Source organism: Panicum virgatum, chromosome 1K (genome assembly GCF_016808335.1).
Source record: "Panicum virgatum strain AP13 chromosome 1K, P.virgatum_v5, whole genome shotgun sequence".
Taxonomy (NCBI): Eukaryota; Viridiplantae; Streptophyta; class Magnoliopsida; order Poales; family Poaceae; genus Panicum; species Panicum virgatum.
Window position 1 is genome coordinate 2,780,058 of NC_053136.1, and position 18,639 is coordinate 2,798,696.

Sequence of the window (18,639 nt, forward strand, 5' to 3'; positions counted from 1 at the left end):
ACCTGTACAAGCCGTCCGTTCGGCTTGAAGAACCAAAGGCAGACCCGCAATGCTCAGGTGCTCAGCTGCCCACCCCAGCCGAGCAACTGTGCTCGGGGGCTCTGCCGCCTGCCCCAGCCGAGCGACCATGCTCGGAGGCTCCGACGCTTGCCACAGCCGAGCAATCATGCTCGGGGGCTCCCTCTCCGATCAACCCACAGGGGTCGGGGGTTCCGAGCTCTGCCCCATCCGATCGATCGAAACCAGTACCTCCGGTGTCGCCACCACGCGAGGCCATGCAACTCGATGGAGAGCCCTGCGAAGAGGCAGAATCCGACGATGATCGGCCTAGAGACGAGCTTTCGGCGGCTGCTGAAGGACCCGGGGACGAGCTCCCGCCGAACCCGGGAGTGGTGGTGTCGGACTGGAGGGCACCTTTCTTGGTATACTTCAAACATGACATCAAGCCCTCTGACAAAGACGAGGCAAAGCGGCTAGCTCGGCAAGCCAAGTCGTTCCGGCTGGTCGATGGCGAACTCTATCGGCGTGGCAGGAGCGACGTGCTGCAAAGGTGCATCCTGGCTGAGGAGGGCCAGGCGTTGCTCGCGGACATCCACGCGGGTGTATGCAGACACCATTCCGGGCCAAGAACCTTGGTCAAAAACACTTTCTGTCATGGCTTTTACTGGCCCACCCCGGTGGCTGACGCCGAGCGACTCGTTTGTTCGTGTCAGTGCTGCCAGTACTACACCCGCCAGATACATCAACCCGCGCAGGCTCTTCAGACGATCCCACTCGTATGGCCCTTTGCGGTATGGGGCCTCGACCTCCTCGGGCCTTTCAAGAAGGTGCTGGGTGGTTTCACCCACGCGCTCGTCGCCGTCGACAAGTTCACCAAGTGGATCGAGGCTAAGGCCTTCGTTGCTGTCAAGTCTGAGCAAGCGGTGGAGTTCTCCCTGGACATCCTTCATCGATTCGGAGTACCGAACTCCATCATAACAGACAACGGGAAGCAGTTCACCGGAAAAAAGTTCCTTCGATTCTGCGACGACTACCACATCAGGTTGGACTGGGCGGTTGTGGCGTACCCTCGAACGAATGGGCAAGTCGGGCGCGCCAACGGATCGATCGTCCGAGGCATAAAACCCCACATTTACGATGATCGCCTGAAGAAGCGGCTTGATATTCTTGGTGGTCGGTGGGCTGCCGAGCTACCCGCCGTGGTGTGGAGTCTGCGGACGAGCCCGAACAGGAGTACCGGCTTCACGCCGTTCTACATGGTCTACGGGGCAGAGCCGGTCCTTCCGACCGATCTAGACTACGGTGCGCCAAGAGTCCGAGCCTTCGATGAGGCAGGAAATGAGAAGTCGCAGGAAGACGCGCTGGACCAACTCGATGAAGCGCGAGTGGTGGCGCTGGCTCAGTCGGCCAAGTATCAACAGGCGTTGTAGAGGTATCATGCGAAGCACGTTCGAGCCCGAGCATTTCAGGTGGGAGATCTTGTTTTGCGCAGGGTTCAGAGCAATCATGGAAGGCACAAGCTATCTCCTCCTTGGGAAGGGCCGTACATCATCGCCGATGCACTCCAACCCGGGGCCTACAAGCTGCAGACATCCGATGGCAAGGTCTTCACCAACGCATGGAACATCGAATAGCTATGTCGTTACTATCTAATCCATGCTTGTAACGAAGTTTATTCTCGAATGAATAAAAGAGCAAAAGTTTTCCGACTCTCTTTTGCGTTTCTGTCCCATTCCCTTGTCTTCCGACCTAAGCACCGGGCAAGGGTCCACGAGACGCTCGGGGGCTGGGAGTTATCGTTCTTTTCGGTCGTGGTCCCCTGTTTTCGATGTTTCCCGACCTATGCTCGAGCTACGGTCGCGATACACTCGGGGGCTGGGGACACTCGATTTTCGTTATCTACTTCTCGTTTCTTTCCTCGACTCCAGTGTCCCCCGGTCCTACGGTCCTACCCCGGTGATAGGACTGTGACACGCTCGTGGGCTGGAAGGGTGTTAAGGCACGCGCTTGAAGCTAAAAATCCTTGGCGTGATGACAACTTTTTGATTTCACCAAAATTTGGGAGGAATGTTGTCCTGGTGATCTAGCGTCGGCTATGGTTGGACGGACTAAAGACAGCTTACACTGCCGAGGCTATGGCATCTGACGTCACCTTCCTAACTGAACTACTTAGCTCGGTGCATTACTCTTGGATCGGGTATAAGAGAAGGTTGGATAGCGTGTTTAAAAAATGAGCAACAGAAAAAAGTTAGCGAACTTCGAATATCATACATTGATAAATAAACTTGTTTTATTTACAAGTCTAGCCACCGAGGCTCCGCCCTAAGACCGTCCACAGTGGAGAGAGCAAATGAAGGAGTAAATGTACTGTTTGGCACTGTAGACGCACTATAGACAGTAAATATGTGAGGGGGCGTGGGAAACGAGGAGGAGGAACAAATTTGCTCTTGCCGTTGTGGACAGCCTTAGCTGACCTAACTATCTTGCCTTGGGCTCTCAGCGAGGTCGCTCTTCTCGTCGTCGGCCTCGGCGGTGAAGGACTCCTACAGGTGGCCGGCCAGGCGCTCGGCGAAAGGTTTCACCAGTTCGGCGATCTCGTCCATCTGCTCTGGTGTATAGCCCCGCGCGAACCCTTCGCTCACCTCCTGTAGGGCGAAGGTGTCGTAATGCGACCGCGCGATCGCCAGGGTCTCCTCCGCCCCGAAGAGGATTGCGCGCGCAGCTTCAGCGGCCTTCGCCTCCTTCACCACCGCCGGAACATCTCCGAGGATGGCTATTTGGCCGGCTACCGTCGCGGCGTTGAACTCCGCGAAAGTCTTCGCGCCGAGCTCCTCGATGAGAAGTCCGGTGGCGGACTGAAGGGCGGTGAGCTCCCCACTTCGGACGTTGGCGGCCGTTTGAGCCTCGGAACACGCCCTTTTCTCCTGAGCGAGCTCTCCGTCAAGGCCTACGCCAATAAGAAAGAATCGTGAATCGGAGAATGATGAACCAAAATTTGATAGAACTCTCGAGGAAAGCGGGACACTTACGGCGGATCTCTGCCGCGCTTTGCTCGGCGAGCACCTCCTTGTCTCGGAGCTCCTGGGACTGCAGAGCCACTGTCGCCTTAGCGACCTCCAGATCCCCCTCGAGCTGTTTGATCTTTTCGCGCTCCTCTGCGTGAGTGATGGAGTCACACAACAGTAATCAAATTTGAAATCCCGAGCAGAAGGGAAGACGACTTACCGTTCTGCTCTTGATAGTAGCGGTCCCGAAGACTACGGACTCTCTTTAAGTCCGCCGCGTCTGCAGCGATTTTCTCTAGCGCCTGATTCCACGAGGCGGTGGCATTCCTCGCCGTCTCCGTGTGGCGCTCCCGCTCCACCATGAGCGCCTGCTTGGTGATAGCTAGTTCCCAGGCGAGCTGGCTCTGCCTCTCATCGGCGCTTGCGGCGAGAGTCTTCTTCAGCCTCTCTCCTTCGGCTGCGAATTCCCGACGAGTTCGGACCAGCTACTCGGAGAAACGCCGGCGCCGCTCCGATTCGCGGCGGAGCTCGTCCCAGACTCCCCGCTCCTCACGAATGAACCCGGACTTCCCCAGGCTTGTTTGTTTAAACCGCTGCGCGATGGATGCCGAGTTAAACAATTGACAAAGGCGTTAGCTGATAAGTAAAAAACCACAAGAAATTACGCACCGCGCTTGCGGGAGAAGGACATCACGGATCGTCGTGATGAGTTGCCGTCCTCCTCTCTCCAGTGCATCCCAGTTGGCCAGCTCGACGTCGTCGTCCAGCTCGAAGAATGGCGTGTCGGGGGCATCCGGGGCAAAGAACCGGATTGGGTTCGGCACGCTTGTACTCCTGCTGAAGGAGAAGGGCGTGAGGAACTGACTGGGTCCTGGCGTGGAGGGTTCGCTGCACTCCCCGGGGATGGTCCCCTCTGTCGCCTCCTCAGCACCGGCCCCACCGCCCACTGGGTTAGCGCCGCTTGTGTCCTCAGGAGGGTAGGGCGGCGGGACCACCACCGCCGCAGTCGCCACGGGCGTGGTCGCCGAGGCAGCGGTGGCATCGATCGACGAGGGAGGAGGACCCCCCACCACTAGCGTCGTTGCCGCAATTCCAAGGATGGCAGGGGTGTCAGTAGCAGCGTCGGTAGCGTCGGTGGAGTTGTCGGCCGGCACTTCGAGTGCCGCCCCCGTGGATGCGTCTCTCCTCGCCTTCGCTCGCGTGCCCTCCTCGGACGCGATCTCGCCCTGGCCAAGGACCGGCCCCCGAGTCGCGTCGCCGCCGGTTCCTCGGCGTCGGACACTTCGATCACGACTGAGGCGCGCGTCCCCGAGCTATCTTCCACGAGTGGGGGCGCAACATTATCCGTAGTTGTCCCCCGCTCTCCTGTTCGCTCCTCGACCGCTTTGGGCCGAGGTATCTCCGTCTGCTGCGGCGCGGCTGCGGCATCAACCGACCCCTTCTCTTCATCTCCGCCTCCGCTGATCAATCAAAGCGGATGTTCTATCCCCCTCATAAGGTATACCCCACAAGGAACGGTCAGGATGAGATGTGTATTGCTTGGCGATTGGTGCAAATACCTCCTACGAAGTTGACGTGGACATCATTATACTCGCGGATTTACAGAGTGGCAGCTCTTCCATGACTGAACGGTCAACTCAAGAAAACCCGATAGGCCATTGCCTTTCACACCAGAACAGGTTTTATCTAGGAGAGAACCTTGCGTTAGAAGGAAACTAGGCTTCTAGAGTCTTCTGCATCTAGTGCCAGTAGGCATATCTGTAAATGCAAGATGGAGAAGGGATTCGTGATCTAGACCTGATGGAAACTACAGGATTTGGAGATGGTGAGGGAATGAGCGGAGTGCAAGAAGAGCCTGTAGAAAATAGAGGATTAGGCGGCAAAAATTGGGGCGCCGAAGCTCGTGCAGAGCATATGGAAACCGGAGCATTTGAAGCCTCGAAGGCTGCAGGCCGCATGGAGCTTAGCTGCCAGGCATCAATCGAAGAGGAGAAGAAATCAACAAGCAATGCAATCTTACGAAGTGGTGAGGCAGGAGGATTTCCTCCACGGCCACGTCGCGGGTGAGTTCCTATATACTGTATATGTGATCCCTTGAAATTGCATATCAATCGTCTTGTATAGATGTCAGATGAACATAATTAGCTGATGTGTGTTACTGCATATAAGAGAATAATGAATTTCTTATGTCAGAGATGCAGCGGCAAGATGTTTGATATATTTTTGAATTGCTCATGTCGGCAATATGTTGGATATATTAGCTAGTTCGATTAGTGATAAAATGAGTTTAGAATACTACTGCCTCCATGACACATTGCGTAAGATCATGTAGTACTGCAGCAACTCGATGCATTGCTTTTCTGGTAAGCCACAATAATTAGCAATGTGGAATAATAATGAGTTGTTTGTAAATATTTCTGTATTAAATTCATGCAGGAAACACGCCCGTGAAGGTCCAAATGAATGAATAGCCCCAGAAGATGAGGAAGATGCGGTGACAAAGGCTATACGCCTTGCAGCTGAACGGCCAGACCAGCCAATATTTTTCCCTTACAAAGGAACTGTGTTCAACAGCTGCAATGAGGCGAAAGAGTTCTACAACTTATACTCCTGGGAGAAAGGTTTCGGAATAAGAATAGGGCGAGGATGCAAGAACAGGCTCTGGGCGATGGGTGAAGCTCTGCGCCGTCAGGAAAGGCTCCTGGACGCCACTCTCCCTCGCCTTGGCATGCCGGGCAGCACTCCGTTCCCGTTTCGCCGCTCGGGTGCTGCTGTGGGTGGCAGCGGAGGCGGACCGTTCGGATCCGTGCGTGGCGCAAGCTCGGACGATCCTGAGGAGATCGAGTCCGGTTCTGACAGCAGCGACACGCTGCCTGAGGAGCCATCCCTCCCTTCTTCCCCTGCGCCTGCCCCATCCCCGGGCTCCTTCATTCCCGTGGAGCCGGCCGTGAACGACCTTGCTGAGGTGTTCATGCCTCCAGGCGCCATGACCTGGAGCCTCAGGTTCGCCTTTGTCTACATCGAGCCTCTTGCCGTGAACCCGGGTGTTGTCATCCGCCATGCTCTCGAAGATGTTGCTGGCGATCCCTACTACCTGCTGCGTCCTTCCTCCCGTGGTGCCATGCTGCTCGAGTTCCCCTCCCCCGAGGCGCGCGAGGAGATCGTTCGTCGATCCCCGTTCCAGTATGGCAACCGCCGTATTGTTGTTGAGCGGCATGAGAACTCCGACAACCGCTTCTTCATGGACTTCAGCTTCTTCGCCGACGTGGCCGCCACCGACTTCCCCATCGAGCACTGGTTCGAGTCCAACATCCGCGCCGCCTTCGCCTCCATTGGGAACACCTGCTGCATCGACTCGCGCTGCCTCACTGGCGCTGACTACTCCAACATCCGTGTCGTCCTCAAGCTTGCTCATCATGGCTCCGTCCCCCACAAGCTCATCGTCCGCAACGGGGCTGGCGGGCTGGCTACCGTGGTCGACCTGCATGTCGTCCGTATCTGGTCCCAGCCTTCTGACATGCCCGACCCGTACGACTACGACTTCGCCGTCTACGGCTTTGCTCTGCCTGGCGCGCAGGGGGCTCACCCTCCTCCCCCGGCTCCTCCACGTGCTAGCGGGGCTGGTACCGGCAACCAGCGTGGGGGGTACGGCTCCACTTCATTCCGCACTCGTACGCAAGGTCAGCCACGTCTACCTCGTGTCCCCCTCTCCCTTTTCTTTTCCTTCCTTTGCTTTCTCACCCGCCCTTGTTCATTTTCAGCGATGCACCTTTCCTACCTCCGGGCAATGCTACTTCTTCGCATCCGCACCCGTCAGCTCTCTGAGCAGGTCGCAACTTTACCCCGGGCTCTTGCCTGCGCCACCATCGATCTCCCCTGTGGCGACGGGGGATCTGTCGGTGAGCTAGGCCCGATGACGATGGAGTTCTGCCCCCGCCTGTCTCCGCTGCAGCAGCCAGCTCCTGCTGTAGAGGAGGACGTGGAGCTCCACGAGCTCTCGCGCCGCAAGATACGTGGGCGCAAGCGCCGCATCCTGCACAGCGTGCACAAAGAGCGCCGCAGTGCGCGCCTTGCTGCTAAGGAGCCCGCTGTGTATGTGGGTGCGGTTGACAAGGCGTCCCGCGTGAAGGAAGCCAAGCTCAACATGTCTGGTGTTTCACGCTCCCTCTCTGAAGCGATGGTGGAGTCTGGGATCCTCCATCGCCCTGCCCCAAGTGCCATTCCCGTCTCCAAGCTGCGCAAGATGGGTCGCTCCTGCATTGCTCGCCGTCGCCTTCAGGAGCTGGACGCGGTGGTCATCCCGCGCCGCTGATGAAGCTTCACCGCCTCTTTGTGGCTCCCGGCCCGTGGCACTGTTATCGGCCAGGCTCGCCTACTTTTGGCACCTGCCCCCCCCCCCCCCTCCTGGAGCATGTGTGCGCCCTCTAGCATTGTGTGCAGTCGGATGAACTACAGTTTTTTTCTCCTCCTTTTATCTTTCCTTCGTTAGTACTTCTTCTGGTCTTGTAGCCGTGGCCTTGACTTCTCGAGCATGTGTAGTGCTCCCCTGTTTTTCAGTACTGTCACTCTGTGTCTTGTTACTGAGATTCCTAATAGATGGCCCTTTCTAGCTTAGTTATTGGAGCTCATCCTGCTTTATGGTTAATTGTCGATCCTTTTCCTACTGCTCCTGGAATGTCAGGGGTCTGGGAGAGCAAAGCAAATGTGATTCTGTGCTATCTGAACTGTTGTCTATGCAGGTGGCTATCGCCTGTCTTCAAGAAACTAAACTCTCTTCTCCTGACAGCCGTAAAACCCGGAGCTTCCTTCCTTCTCGCCTAAGCTCTCACTGCATCCTTGACTCAATCGGTGCCGCCGGCGGCGTGATCACTGCCTGGGATCCAAACTTTTTCTCCCTCATCTCGGTCACCAGGACAGCCAACACCCTCTCTGTTACTCTCTCCTTTAATCTCGATGGATCCTCCCTGCACGTCACAAATATTTATGCACCCTCTGCAGATAAAACACACTTCTTTTCTGAACTCCGCTCCCTGCCCCCCACCTGATACTCCCTAGATCCTTCTTGGTGATTTTAATCTCACCCGCTCTCCCGCCGACAAAAACAACACCAACTTCTCCATGCATGAAGCGTCTCTTTTCAACGACTCCCTTAACGATCTGGGTGTCATTGAAATCCCACTCAGAGACCGCGCCTATACCTGGAGCAACAAGCGTGAAACTCCAACTCTCGTCAGACTAGACCGTGTCTTTGTTGATCTAATTTGGAGCGCCACCTATCCCAAAACCACCCTCAATTCTCTTACCCGTTTTACGTCCGATCACGTCCCCTTGCTTGTCAATGTCACCACCGCAATCCCGCGCCCTTCCTGCTTCCGCTACGACCGCTCATGGTCCTTCCATGAAGAATTCCGCCATCTGATCGCCAATTCCTGGGGCTCTTTTAGCCATCATGACCCAGCAAAACGCATTGTTGGGAGATTAAAAAAAATGCCATCAAAAATGTAAACTCTGGGTCCGCCGCATCAGCCCCCATCGGCAGCGCGAGAGCGATTGCAAAGCCATCATTGATGCTCTCGACCTCCTCGAGGAAGAGAGACCGCTTGGCGGGGCTGAAGCACACTTGCGCACCTTGGCGATCGATTCCCTTGAACTCGCAATCATGGGAAAAGTCGCTTATTGGAAGCAGCGCAGCAAACTTCGTGTTGCCGTCGAGGGGGATGAGAATACTAAGTTTTTCCATGTCCATGCGTCCCACCGTATGCGCAAAAATACCATCCAATTGCTGGAAGAGGACGACCGTGAAGTCACTGACCATAATGGGAAAGCAACTATCCTTCTCTCCTACTATGCCAACCTTCTTGGTTCTTCCTCTCCCGCTTCCTGGAACTTTGACCTCGCCGAGCTTTATGCTGATCAGGACACGTGGGACCCTAGTGCCCTTTCTCTCCCTTTCTCAACATCTGAGATTAGCAGCGCCTTCCACGGTATGAATGCAAACTCCAGTCCCGGTCTAGATGGCTTCGGCCCCAGCTTCTTTATGACCTACTGGAACCTCATCCTCCCTGATGTTCACGATATCTTCACCAAGTTCTTCTCCCATGAGCTCTCGCTTGACGGCCTGAACCGTGCCTTCCTTGTCCTCCTCCCCAAAAAAGATGGTGCCCGCTCAGCTGCAAACTTCCGTCCAATCTCACTCCAAACCACTCTTGTGAAATCCTTTGCGAAAGTCCTCACTAACAGACTGTAGCCTTTTGTCCCCCTCCTTGTCGGCCCTGATCAGACAGGTTTTATCAAAGGGCGTTGCATCTCCGAAAACTTTGTGTATGCCGCCGAGCTTCTTAGCTGTTGCCATCGTCGCAAATCCCCCACCATTGTTCTCAAAATCGATTTCCAAAAAGCTTTCGACTCAATTTGTTGGGAGAGCCTCGACAAAATCCTTCAAGTCCGCGGCTTTGACGATCGTTGGCGTCTTTGGATCAACTCACTCCTCTCCACTGGTCGCACCTCAATTCTTTTGAACAATATCCCTGGCCGTTGGTTCAAGTGCAAACGTGGCCTCCGTCAAGGCGACCCACTCTCACCATACCTCTTCATCATAGTAGCTGATGTTTTGAAAAAACTCATTGCTGCCAAATCAGCCGTGCTAAAACATCCACTCGTTCCCTCCCTTCCCTGTCCTGTCCTTCAGTACGCGGATGATACACTGATTCTTCTCCGTGGTAGTCCTCCTGCTGCTTCCATCCTCAAGGGTGTCCTTGATGACTTTGCTGCTGCCACTGGGCTGCGCATTAATTACCACAAGTCCACTTTCATTCCCATGCACATGGACGAGAGCGACTTCACTGCCGTTGCCGATATCCTAGGCTGCCCAATATCCTCCTTCCCTCAGCCCTATCTCGGGCTCCCCCTCTCCGCTACCAAACTGCACAATGCTGATTTCCATCCGCTTATTGCGAAATGTGACAAGTACCTCGCATGATGGAAAGGAAAATTGCTTTCCACTGGTGGTCGACTCGTGCTCACCAATGCTGTCCTTAGCAGCCTCCCCGTCTACTGGATGTCCTCCCTGTTACTCCCAAAAGGCATCATTGATGCCATTGACCGCCGTCGCCGCGCCTTCCTCTGGACCGGTGAGGAAACCTGCTCGGGTGCTCGTTGCCTTATCGCTTGGGACAAAGTTTGCCTGCCTAAGATTGAAGGTGGGCTCGGAATTAAAGACTTAGCTACCCAAAATCATTGTTTGCTTCTCAAATTTGTCCACAAGCTCCACCTCTCAGATCCTTTACCATGGCGCGATTGGATTCTTCGTGACATCAACTGTGACCTTGGGGATGGTCTCCCAGACGACTCCTTCCTCCGACACATCGTGGTTGCCGAGCTCCAGCGGTACCGAGCGTTTACCCGTGTTCTAGTGGGTAACGGCACCTCCACCTCTTTCTGGTTTAACAATTGGCTCCCTGATGGTCCACTCTACCTCCATTTCCCAGCTCTCTTCTCCCATGTGGTCCGTCCTTTTTACTCTGTGGCTTCTGCTCTTCAACCATCCCTAAACCTCAACCTTCGACCACGGCTCAGTACTGTGGCTAGCCTTGAACTCGCCTCCCTGAGGGGGCTCATCGCTGGCCTAGCTCTCACTGCTGAAACGGATGCACGTGTCATGACCTGGGATCACGAAGATGCGACCTTTTCTTCTTCTGCTTACAGGTACCTGGCTGCAGCTGGAGAACTCGATCCCAATGGTGAGCGTATTTGGGCGACAAAGATTCCATCCAAGGTGAAGTTCTTCGCTTGGCTGTTCTGCAACGACCGGCTGCAGACTCGAGCCAACCTCCTCTACAAGCACATTCTGCATGATGAAGACGCTTCCTGCCCTTCCTGCTCAACCCCGACTGAATCTGCAGAACATCTCTTCTACGGGTGCGGCAGTGCCCTAGACATTTGGTTGGCGCTCTCCATTGGGACGAGGGGTGCTACGACTGCCTCCCCTTGGATGTGCCATTACCCCCAGCACCTTCCGGCTGACGTTTGGGATGATGTTCTTCTTATTATCCTGTGGCGTATCTGGAACCGCCGCAATGACGTAGTTTTCAGGTCCCTTGAAACCTCTACGGCGGCGACTCTCCGGCTTATTGCGACTGACATTGACACATGGTCGCACCGCTTCCGTGATCATACTCTTAAACTACACCTATGTACCTGGCGCTCTCATGTTTTGAGTGCCCTAATGGCGTAGCCATTCTTTTCCTTTTTTGGAGCAGCTTGTCCAGTCTGGACAACCATGTGCTCCCCCCTGTAAACTACTGCTTTGGCCCTGTGCCAAGTTTCTTCGATCAATGAAAAGGTGGGGCAACTCGCCCCCCCGACATTCTCGAAAAAAAAGGATGCAAGAACAGCAAAGAGTATAGAACTAGGCAAGATTTTGTCTGCTCGTGTGAGGTGCACACTAATATATGTTGTCTGCACACACAACACTATTATTTCTCAAATTGGACTTGTAACTCATTGATGGTTTTTAATATATGCAGGGAACAGACAAGAGCACAACAGCAGCTTCCATCAGGACTGAATGCAAGGCAATGATCAGACTTCTCAGACAAAATGATCATTCATGGTACATCAGCAGGGTGGTTGACACACACAACCACCCATTTTCAGCAGGCTATGGTGAAAAAAAGCAATGGAAATTGCATAGTGACATAGATCCACTAACAAAGGATTTGGTTAAGAAGCTTAGGGAGAACAATATAAGTGTTTGGAGGATCTGCAACATCCTAGGTGTGTCGGATGCAACCTCAAGCAAAACAATGAGAAAGGAGTCTATACAGTCCTTGTGTGCAAAACTGTCCCAAGAAAACATGAAAGATGATATTGGAAAGACAATGGGACTTTTGGAGGATATGAAGAAGACTGACCCTGGGCTTGAAGTAAGGTTCCAAATGGACAGCAGTGGCGCGATGAAAACAATGCTTTGGTGCACCGGTAAAAATAGAGTGGACTACGAGAATTTTGGAGATGCCATAACATTTGATACAACCTACAGGACAAACCTTTACAGCCTGCCATTTGGTCTTTTCATTGGTGTAAACAACCATTTCCAGTCAATAGTGTTCGGAGGGGTGCTTCTAACATCTGAGAAAACAATTGATTTCGAATGGGCATTCACAAATTTTGTAGAAATAATGAATGGTAAAGCTCCCCTGACAATGCTAACAGGTACAACCTATCGTATCATCCTCAGCAGATCATTGTATCCAGTAGTTTTATCTTGTAAATATACCAACCTGAAAACATCACAACTAGTAGTGCAATGCTTAAGTAGATTGACACCTACATTGTCGATTACTATGCAGACCAGTGTGCCGCCATGGCAAAGGCGATAAAATCAACACTACAGACTACAAGGCACAGATGGTGCAGGTGGCACGTGCTGAAGGATGCAAAAAAGAAGCTTGCGAACATCTACTCAAAACGTAAGAAGTTCAAGCGTGAATTCAATAAACTAATAACTGATGAGATTGACATAAGAAGGTTCGAGAATGAATGGGTAAAACTACTAAAGGAATACCGCCTTGTCAAGAACAAGTACTTGAAGAGGTTGTTCAAGCACCGGGACAAATGGGCTAAACCATATTTCATGGACATATTCTGTGCTGGAATGACCAGCACACAAAGGAGTGAAAGCGCAAATCATATGTTAAAAAAGTTCATTCAACGGGCTGCACCAATGCACCTTTTTGTGAGTAAATTCAATGAGCTGCAGAGCGACAGACACGACCAGGAAGGAAAAGAGCAGCATTCTACTAAACAGGTATGTGATAAGCAGAAATAGAAAATGATATTTGGCATGAGTAAATCTCACTAAACCATGATAATAACTGTGCAGACACTAATTGTTCGGTCCAATCTCTCCTATAACAGGTTCTCAGAAAAAAGCTAAGAGTAGGGGTTCCAATAGAGCGCCACGCAAGCACGGTGTACACAAGAGCAATGTATGAGAAATTCTGTGATGAGCTATTTGAGTCAGGATCATTTGCCATATTTAAGAGGATCAATGATAGTGAGTTCATTTTAGTAGACACAAAGAACGAAGAGGAAATAGATGCTAAGCATTTCAGGGTGAAGCTAGAAGGAGATAATAAGATCAGTTGTGAATGTGGTTTCTACGAACATATGGGCATGCTTTGCCGCCATACTCTCAAGGTGAGTGATGAATTATTAAATTGGATTTGTAAAAGTGTTGCAATGATAAAATTGTACTGAAAACTATATAAAACAAAAACAGGTCCTCGTCCATCTGGACAAAATGGAAATCCCAGCTGGAAACATAATGAGAAGATGGACAAAGGAAGGGCACATACCATGTAAAGAAACATCGATATCTTCTGCCTTGGAGCAGCAATCGCATAATATGCAGAGAAAGATGCTTCTGGCAAAAGCTTGTGAACTTACCAAGGTGGATGACAAGGGACGACTCGTCTCTTTTGGTAAAACAATTGAAGAAGTAATTGGCAATTCCATGGTAAGTGAGACATCAGGTCAACAAATTGGTGAAGTTAAAGATGCAACAACTTCTTGGCCAACCTCGAAGCCCACATCCTGTCCTCCCCGAACAATATTCGGTGGAAGGCCACCAAACACAGGACTAAAATCATAGATTGCAAGCACTAAGAAATCTGCAGCGTGCCAAGCCGATGATCCAAGCACTAAAGCATCAGAGTGGCCAGAGGAAGAGAACCCAGCCAAGAAGAAAACAAAGTCCATTTTAGAACTTATGCAGTTGAAGTAACCGTTCAAGTTGCCTTAATTATGTTACCGGTATGCGTATGTAAAACTGATGCTCTTTTATATTTGGAACCAATAATACACGCATTGTAATCTTATTAAATTTGAACTCAATATGAGCATTGTGTCCAGTATACAATCACTACTTTTATTTACTACTAGTAGAGTATATGATGTACATGTTGACACACTGAAATAGGACTAATACTGTCCACTCAAGTAAGTATATGACGTGTATGTTTCCTCCTATTACAGCTAGTAACAAGTTGGTCTTGTATCAAGCCTTCACATGACGACATACTAAAATGCACCTGATAGTTGATAAATTATCTGTAAAAGATCACGACGAAAAGGTCCATTTTGAGTAACTCCAATATTTCTGCGAGTGGATGTAACGTACACATGAGCTAGGCATCTTGTAACTCAATAATGAGGTTTACCACATGAGTGCTAATTGAAACATAATGATTACTTTAAAATAAATGATAATGAGAACTGCCAATCTTTATATGTAATTCTTATTTCCAAACACATCATATTAATAGTACATACAACTGTGGACATCCAAATACAATAAAAAATAATATTATCTAAGCATCCTAGGGTGAAGAATCAAATTGAGGAGCCTCGAGCTTCAAGGAACCCCTTAGCCAAGACGAATTGTAGTCCTTTGACCTCCACCTTCTGTACATGGAAGTGTCAAGTAAAAGCACAGTTTAGTTTATCTACCATATAGAGCAAGAAAACTTGCTTATCTATATAATAAAATAGAGAAAAAGTGTATCATAGGACCATCCTACATGACTACAATATAAAATATTTTAGAAAACACTATTCCATAAAAACAAATTCCCAAGCAGGATGTACTGGATAAGCATAAGCTGTACTGATGAAGGTGCTGAAATAATGCTCCAATTATGTTATACAAAACTGTATCCAGTCTAAACTAACTAGATCTCCAATTGAACAGAGGAGAGAGAAGACATACCTCCATAGGAACTCTATATGATCGAGCAAGGGATCTAGTTGCTTCCCCCAAAAGCAACATTCAATGAGATTGTGTTCTCAGTGGCATCTACCTCCCAATTTAAAGAGCAATGGTAGCATCATTCTAATGCTGATCGTAACTAGGAGTGGAAAAGTGGTACAAATAAACTTAAAGGAAATAATCAAATCTGAGAACCATGATATATACTGAAGTGCACAACTTATTCCTGCTAAAACTGCACAATATAAGATGTGAAATAACAACCACCTTGCTTTTTCCAATTACAGAATCAGGCTGATCCAAGGTACAGGAACAATATTGGCACGGATCATAGGCCTCATTCTGTCAGATGCAAAACATTTAATATGCGGAAAGATACAACTTTCTTCAAGATACCATGGTTCATACTAAGGACACTGAGGTGTATACTGTCATGGTACAACACCTATACTTAAATTATGAAATTTAAACAAGTTGGGCCGCATTATGACATATATGTAATTACCACAATGCTACAAAAAATTATATATGCAACAGAATATCTATTTCGAGATACAAATAAAGGAAACTGTATAGCTGCAAGAATAATGTGCAAGTAATACTGGGTACTTTTGTATTGCCATTGAGGTCAGTTTTAATCTTAATCACTGCATCAAAGTAGCCTTTCTCAGTACATAATCATACTATTGATATGACCCTATCGAAGGATTGTGCAGTGCAGTCCAGTAACAACTGATGCATAGTCAAGCCTAGCACCTAGTGATATTAAAAGTTGACATAACATACATACACCACAATGCAAGCTTGAATGAACTCTCCTCGTTAGCTGACATTGCCAAATGCCAACCCATATTGACACTCGGTTACCTACTTTTTCTAATTCCACATGGAAGCCCAGAATGCATGCCACTTTCTTCCTTGCTAAACTTCAACTTTTTTGAATAAAACAGAACAAGGGTATGCAACAAATGCATCAACCCTCCACAGTACATCATCCGGACAGCAAACATTCTGTTTATTTGCGAAAGAGTAGGGAAGTGAATCAATCCCCTCAAACCTGAATTCTTTTACTAACTTCTTGCAATCACCAAGCCTAGAAATCAGATCAAACAACCGGGTAAGCTAACACCTAGCAGATACACCTGCTAACTCTTTTTCCCCCTTTGCCCTGACAATATTGACAAATCCAATAACCAACTAGAATGAGTACTTATGCAACCTAAATGAGTACTAGTTAAGCCACCTAAATGTGTACTAATGCAGTAACTTAGAAAGCTAAATAAACAATCAACATATCCATAAAACCACATGATATCCAGTTGATTAGTCAGACTAAATTTTTAATGACATTGTTAAACTTTAGTGACCTCCAATTGAGACAAATAAACAAAATAATGGGATCTGACCTCCGAGTTATCATCCTCACTGGAGAGCTGATAATCAAGCAGCACCAGATCTGCAGTTAACTGAATAATGACGGCCCATCTGGATTTCAATGTGATGTATGTACGAGAAATCAAAATCTGAAACTCTATATCAACAAGAATCCACAACCGATCAGAGACAAAACTCGAGATCACCCGCAAGAACTCTAGAACAATAAACAAAAGGGGAGGACGGGAAGATGAGAGTAGTAGTACCGACAAAAGCAACCAGGACTCTGCTTGGGATTAAAAAAAAGCGCAACAAGCATCAACACATACCGAATATTGGATTGAAAAGAAGGCAGCAGCAGGGATTTGTTCATATGTTCCACAGGAAGGATACGTGGTTCTGGAGGGGATCGTGCCGAAGATGATGTTGTGAGGATGGACAGATGGCCGGAGATGAGTGGTGGTGGATCGATTTGTGCACAACAGAACAAAGCATCTCCAGTTCTAGAAAAGGGAAAAGATTATTTAGGCTCACCGATGTCTCCTGAAGATCGAAGCCGACGAGAGCGTCACTTCCCACACCGTGGCCAACAAGACCGATGTGCGAGGTCACAAATCCGACGAGATGAGAGCGGCGATGGCAATGGCGATAACAGCAAGATATGATCTGTAACGAAGATGTATAAGTGGAGGGTGAGCCCCGCCCCGTCTCGTCGCTGACAAGGTCGCCGGAGGCGGAGAGGGAGGCAGCCGGTGGAGATCTGGTCGGAGGTTGGCCGCAAGAGGAGGGAGAAGAAGAGTCGTATCCAGAAAACTCAGGTACAATGTGAACGGGTCTTCTAGACATTGTTGACCGCAAGGAGGTTAAGCTAGCAGCCAATCTGATGTCAGCATGTTTAAGTGCACTGCTGCGTGCCACGTAGGAGCGGAGCGCGAATCTTGAAAAAGAATCGGATGGCATATTATAGGGGGGATATCCAATGTGGTGGACATGAGAACATTTGCGGCTGACCAATGGCGGGGCGGGCGTCGGCCTCATTGCGCCGATGGCCAGTTTTTTCGTTAGCACAACGCGGAGGCCACCCGAAGCCTGCGGGCTAGATGGCGAGCGAGAAGCCAGTCGATGAAAGTAAGGAGATAAAATTCAGGATGCACCAGAGGAGAAATATACCTGCCCACGAAGCGCTTGCATTTTTGCGATGAGCGATACTTGGTCGGCACCGCCGGAGCAGCACCGCTCGGCTGCACCCCCGATCCCGACTGACCGGGGGCCCCTCGCGAGACGTGGATGCCCAAGCCAGTTCCGGCACTCGGGGGCTGGGTCCTCGTCGGCCGGGAACTCCTCGGCGGTGTTGGCTCGCGCCGCACCTTACCCTTCCCCTTTTCCTGGGTCGCATCAGGTTCAGGGCTCGGGGCGACGACAATCGCAGCCTGGGTTACCTGAGCCGCGGATGTGCCCTCCGGTTGGGTCGGGGGTACGTCGGCGTCGGTGTCGCGCAGGATGTCTTCCCAGTCCTCGGTTAGCACCCGTGAGGTTCCCAGCGACGTGCCCTCGTTGTTGTCATTGTCACCGTCGTTGTTCTCGTCGTCGTCGGGGCTCTCATCGCTCTCCGTGTCGAAAAAAACAACCTAGCCCCTACTGCAGAGCTTGTCATGCTCTAGCCTCCGCCTGGCCCGCCAATCTTTTTGCGCCCTCTCGGCGTCTTTTCTCTTCTTCTCTTTCTCGGCATGAAGGCGGTTGATCTCCCGCCGGTCGGCATCCTCGGGCTGCAGGGTGCGGCTGATCAGGTAGCCGCCCTGGGCAATGTCGTCCTACCAAGAGGTTCAGCGTCAGTAAGGCAGTAAAAGCAATAAGATTGGATTGAAATAGTGAGGAAACTCACAAAAGACAAGGCATTCGCGTGCGGGTGCATTGGAGTGAAGTAGAAGGGGAAGACTAGCGACGTCGACCCCGTAGCATCCCGGAGCCGCCGCTGGATCTCCACATAGCTCGGCGGCAGGCCGAAGGCTGTCGTCCCGACCAGGGAGACCCCCGGGGCCATCTGGAATAGGCGCAGTTGGCGCCTCATCAGCGGGATGACACCCCGCTGATTGTACGCGGCCATCACGATGGCGCCGGTTACCTGCAGTTGCGCGAGGCGGGTGATGGCACTGCGGTGTTCCGCGAACTGGTGCCAGGAGTCGCTTGTCGGCCCCCAGCCCCAGTTCATGCCGTGGCACTCGAAGATGATGTCGTGGAAGGAGGGCAGCAGCTTCAGTCCGACGTTCTTGTGGTAGAAGTGCCACCCCTTGTTGGAAGTCGTCAGGCCAACAGGGATGTAGTCCTTCCCGCGGCCTTTCTTCAACCCCATGCCGGCGCTGCCGATGGGGACGCACCGCCCATCCTTCTTCGTCAAGTTGATGGCGAAGAAGTAGAGGAAGAGGTCGCAGTGCAGCTCGATGCCGAGGTATCCTTCGCAGAGGGCCGCGAAGATGGCCATCTGCTGGATGC

General features: G+C 51.0%; 2 protein-coding genes and 1 long non-coding RNA gene across 3 annotated transcripts; 1 reads left to right on the forward strand and 2 right to left on the reverse strand.

The window, feature by feature from the left end:
- Positions 1 to 2,248: 2,248 nt before the first annotated feature.
- On the reverse strand, positions 2,249 to 4,449 carry LOC120712561. Its single transcript, XM_039998409.1, has 4 exons — positions 3,675 to 4,449; positions 3,226 to 3,598; positions 3,030 to 3,155; positions 2,249 to 2,947 (listed from the first exon to the last, which is right to left on the reverse strand). The coding sequence occupies exons 2-4, from the start codon at positions 3,365 to 3,367 to the stop codon at positions 2,544 to 2,546; spliced, it is 672 nt and encodes a 223-aa protein (XP_039854343.1). The 5' UTR covers positions 3,368 to 3,598; positions 3,675 to 4,449; the 3' UTR covers positions 2,249 to 2,543.
- Positions 4,450 to 11,829: 7,380 nt separating this feature from the next.
- LOC120712635 (protein FAR1-RELATED SEQUENCE 5-like) lies at positions 11,830 to 13,942 on the forward strand. Its single transcript, XM_039998510.1, has 4 exons — positions 11,830 to 12,218; positions 12,356 to 12,813; positions 12,924 to 13,205; positions 13,288 to 13,942. Exons 1-4 carry the CDS (start codon positions 11,861 to 11,863, stop codon positions 13,657 to 13,659), a joined length of 1,470 nt encoding a protein of 489 aa, XP_039854444.1. The 5' UTR covers positions 11,830 to 11,860; the 3' UTR covers positions 13,660 to 13,942.
- Positions 13,943 to 14,273: 331 nt separating this feature from the next.
- LOC120712721 lies at positions 14,274 to 15,926 on the reverse strand. The gene is made up of 2 exons (XR_005691003.1): positions 14,776 to 15,926; positions 14,274 to 14,471 (listed from the first exon to the last, which is right to left on the reverse strand). It is a non-coding gene; the product is annotated as an uncharacterized LOC120712721 (long non-coding RNA).
- Positions 15,927 to 18,639: the final 2,713 nt, after the last annotated feature.

Excerpts from the sequence above, each read along its gene's own strand:
- LOC120712561 (XM_039998409.1), bottom strand. The coding sequence starts at position 3,367 with ATGGTGGAGCGGGAGCGCCACACGGAGACGGCGAGGAATGCCACCGCC. Across the intron at positions 3,156-3,225 it reads CTACTATCAAGAGCAGAACG|AGGAGCGCGAAAAGATCAAA; the intron begins GTAAGTCGTCTT and ends TCACTCACGCAG. Across the intron at positions 2,948-3,029 it reads AAGCGCGGCAGAGATCCGCC|GCCTTGACGGAGAGCTCGCT; the intron begins GTAAGTGTCCCG and ends TTATTGGCGTAG.
- LOC120712635 (XM_039998510.1), top strand. The coding sequence starts at position 11,861 with ATGAAAGATGATATTGGAAAGACAATGGGACTTTTGGAGGATATGAAG. Across the intron at positions 12,219-12,355 it reads TCCCCTGACAATGCTAACAG|ACCAGTGTGCCGCCATGGCA; the intron begins GTACAACCTATC and ends ATTACTATGCAG. Across the intron at positions 12,814-12,923 it reads AGCAGCATTCTACTAAACAG|GTTCTCAGAAAAAAGCTAAG; the intron begins GTATGTGATAAG and ends CTCCTATAACAG.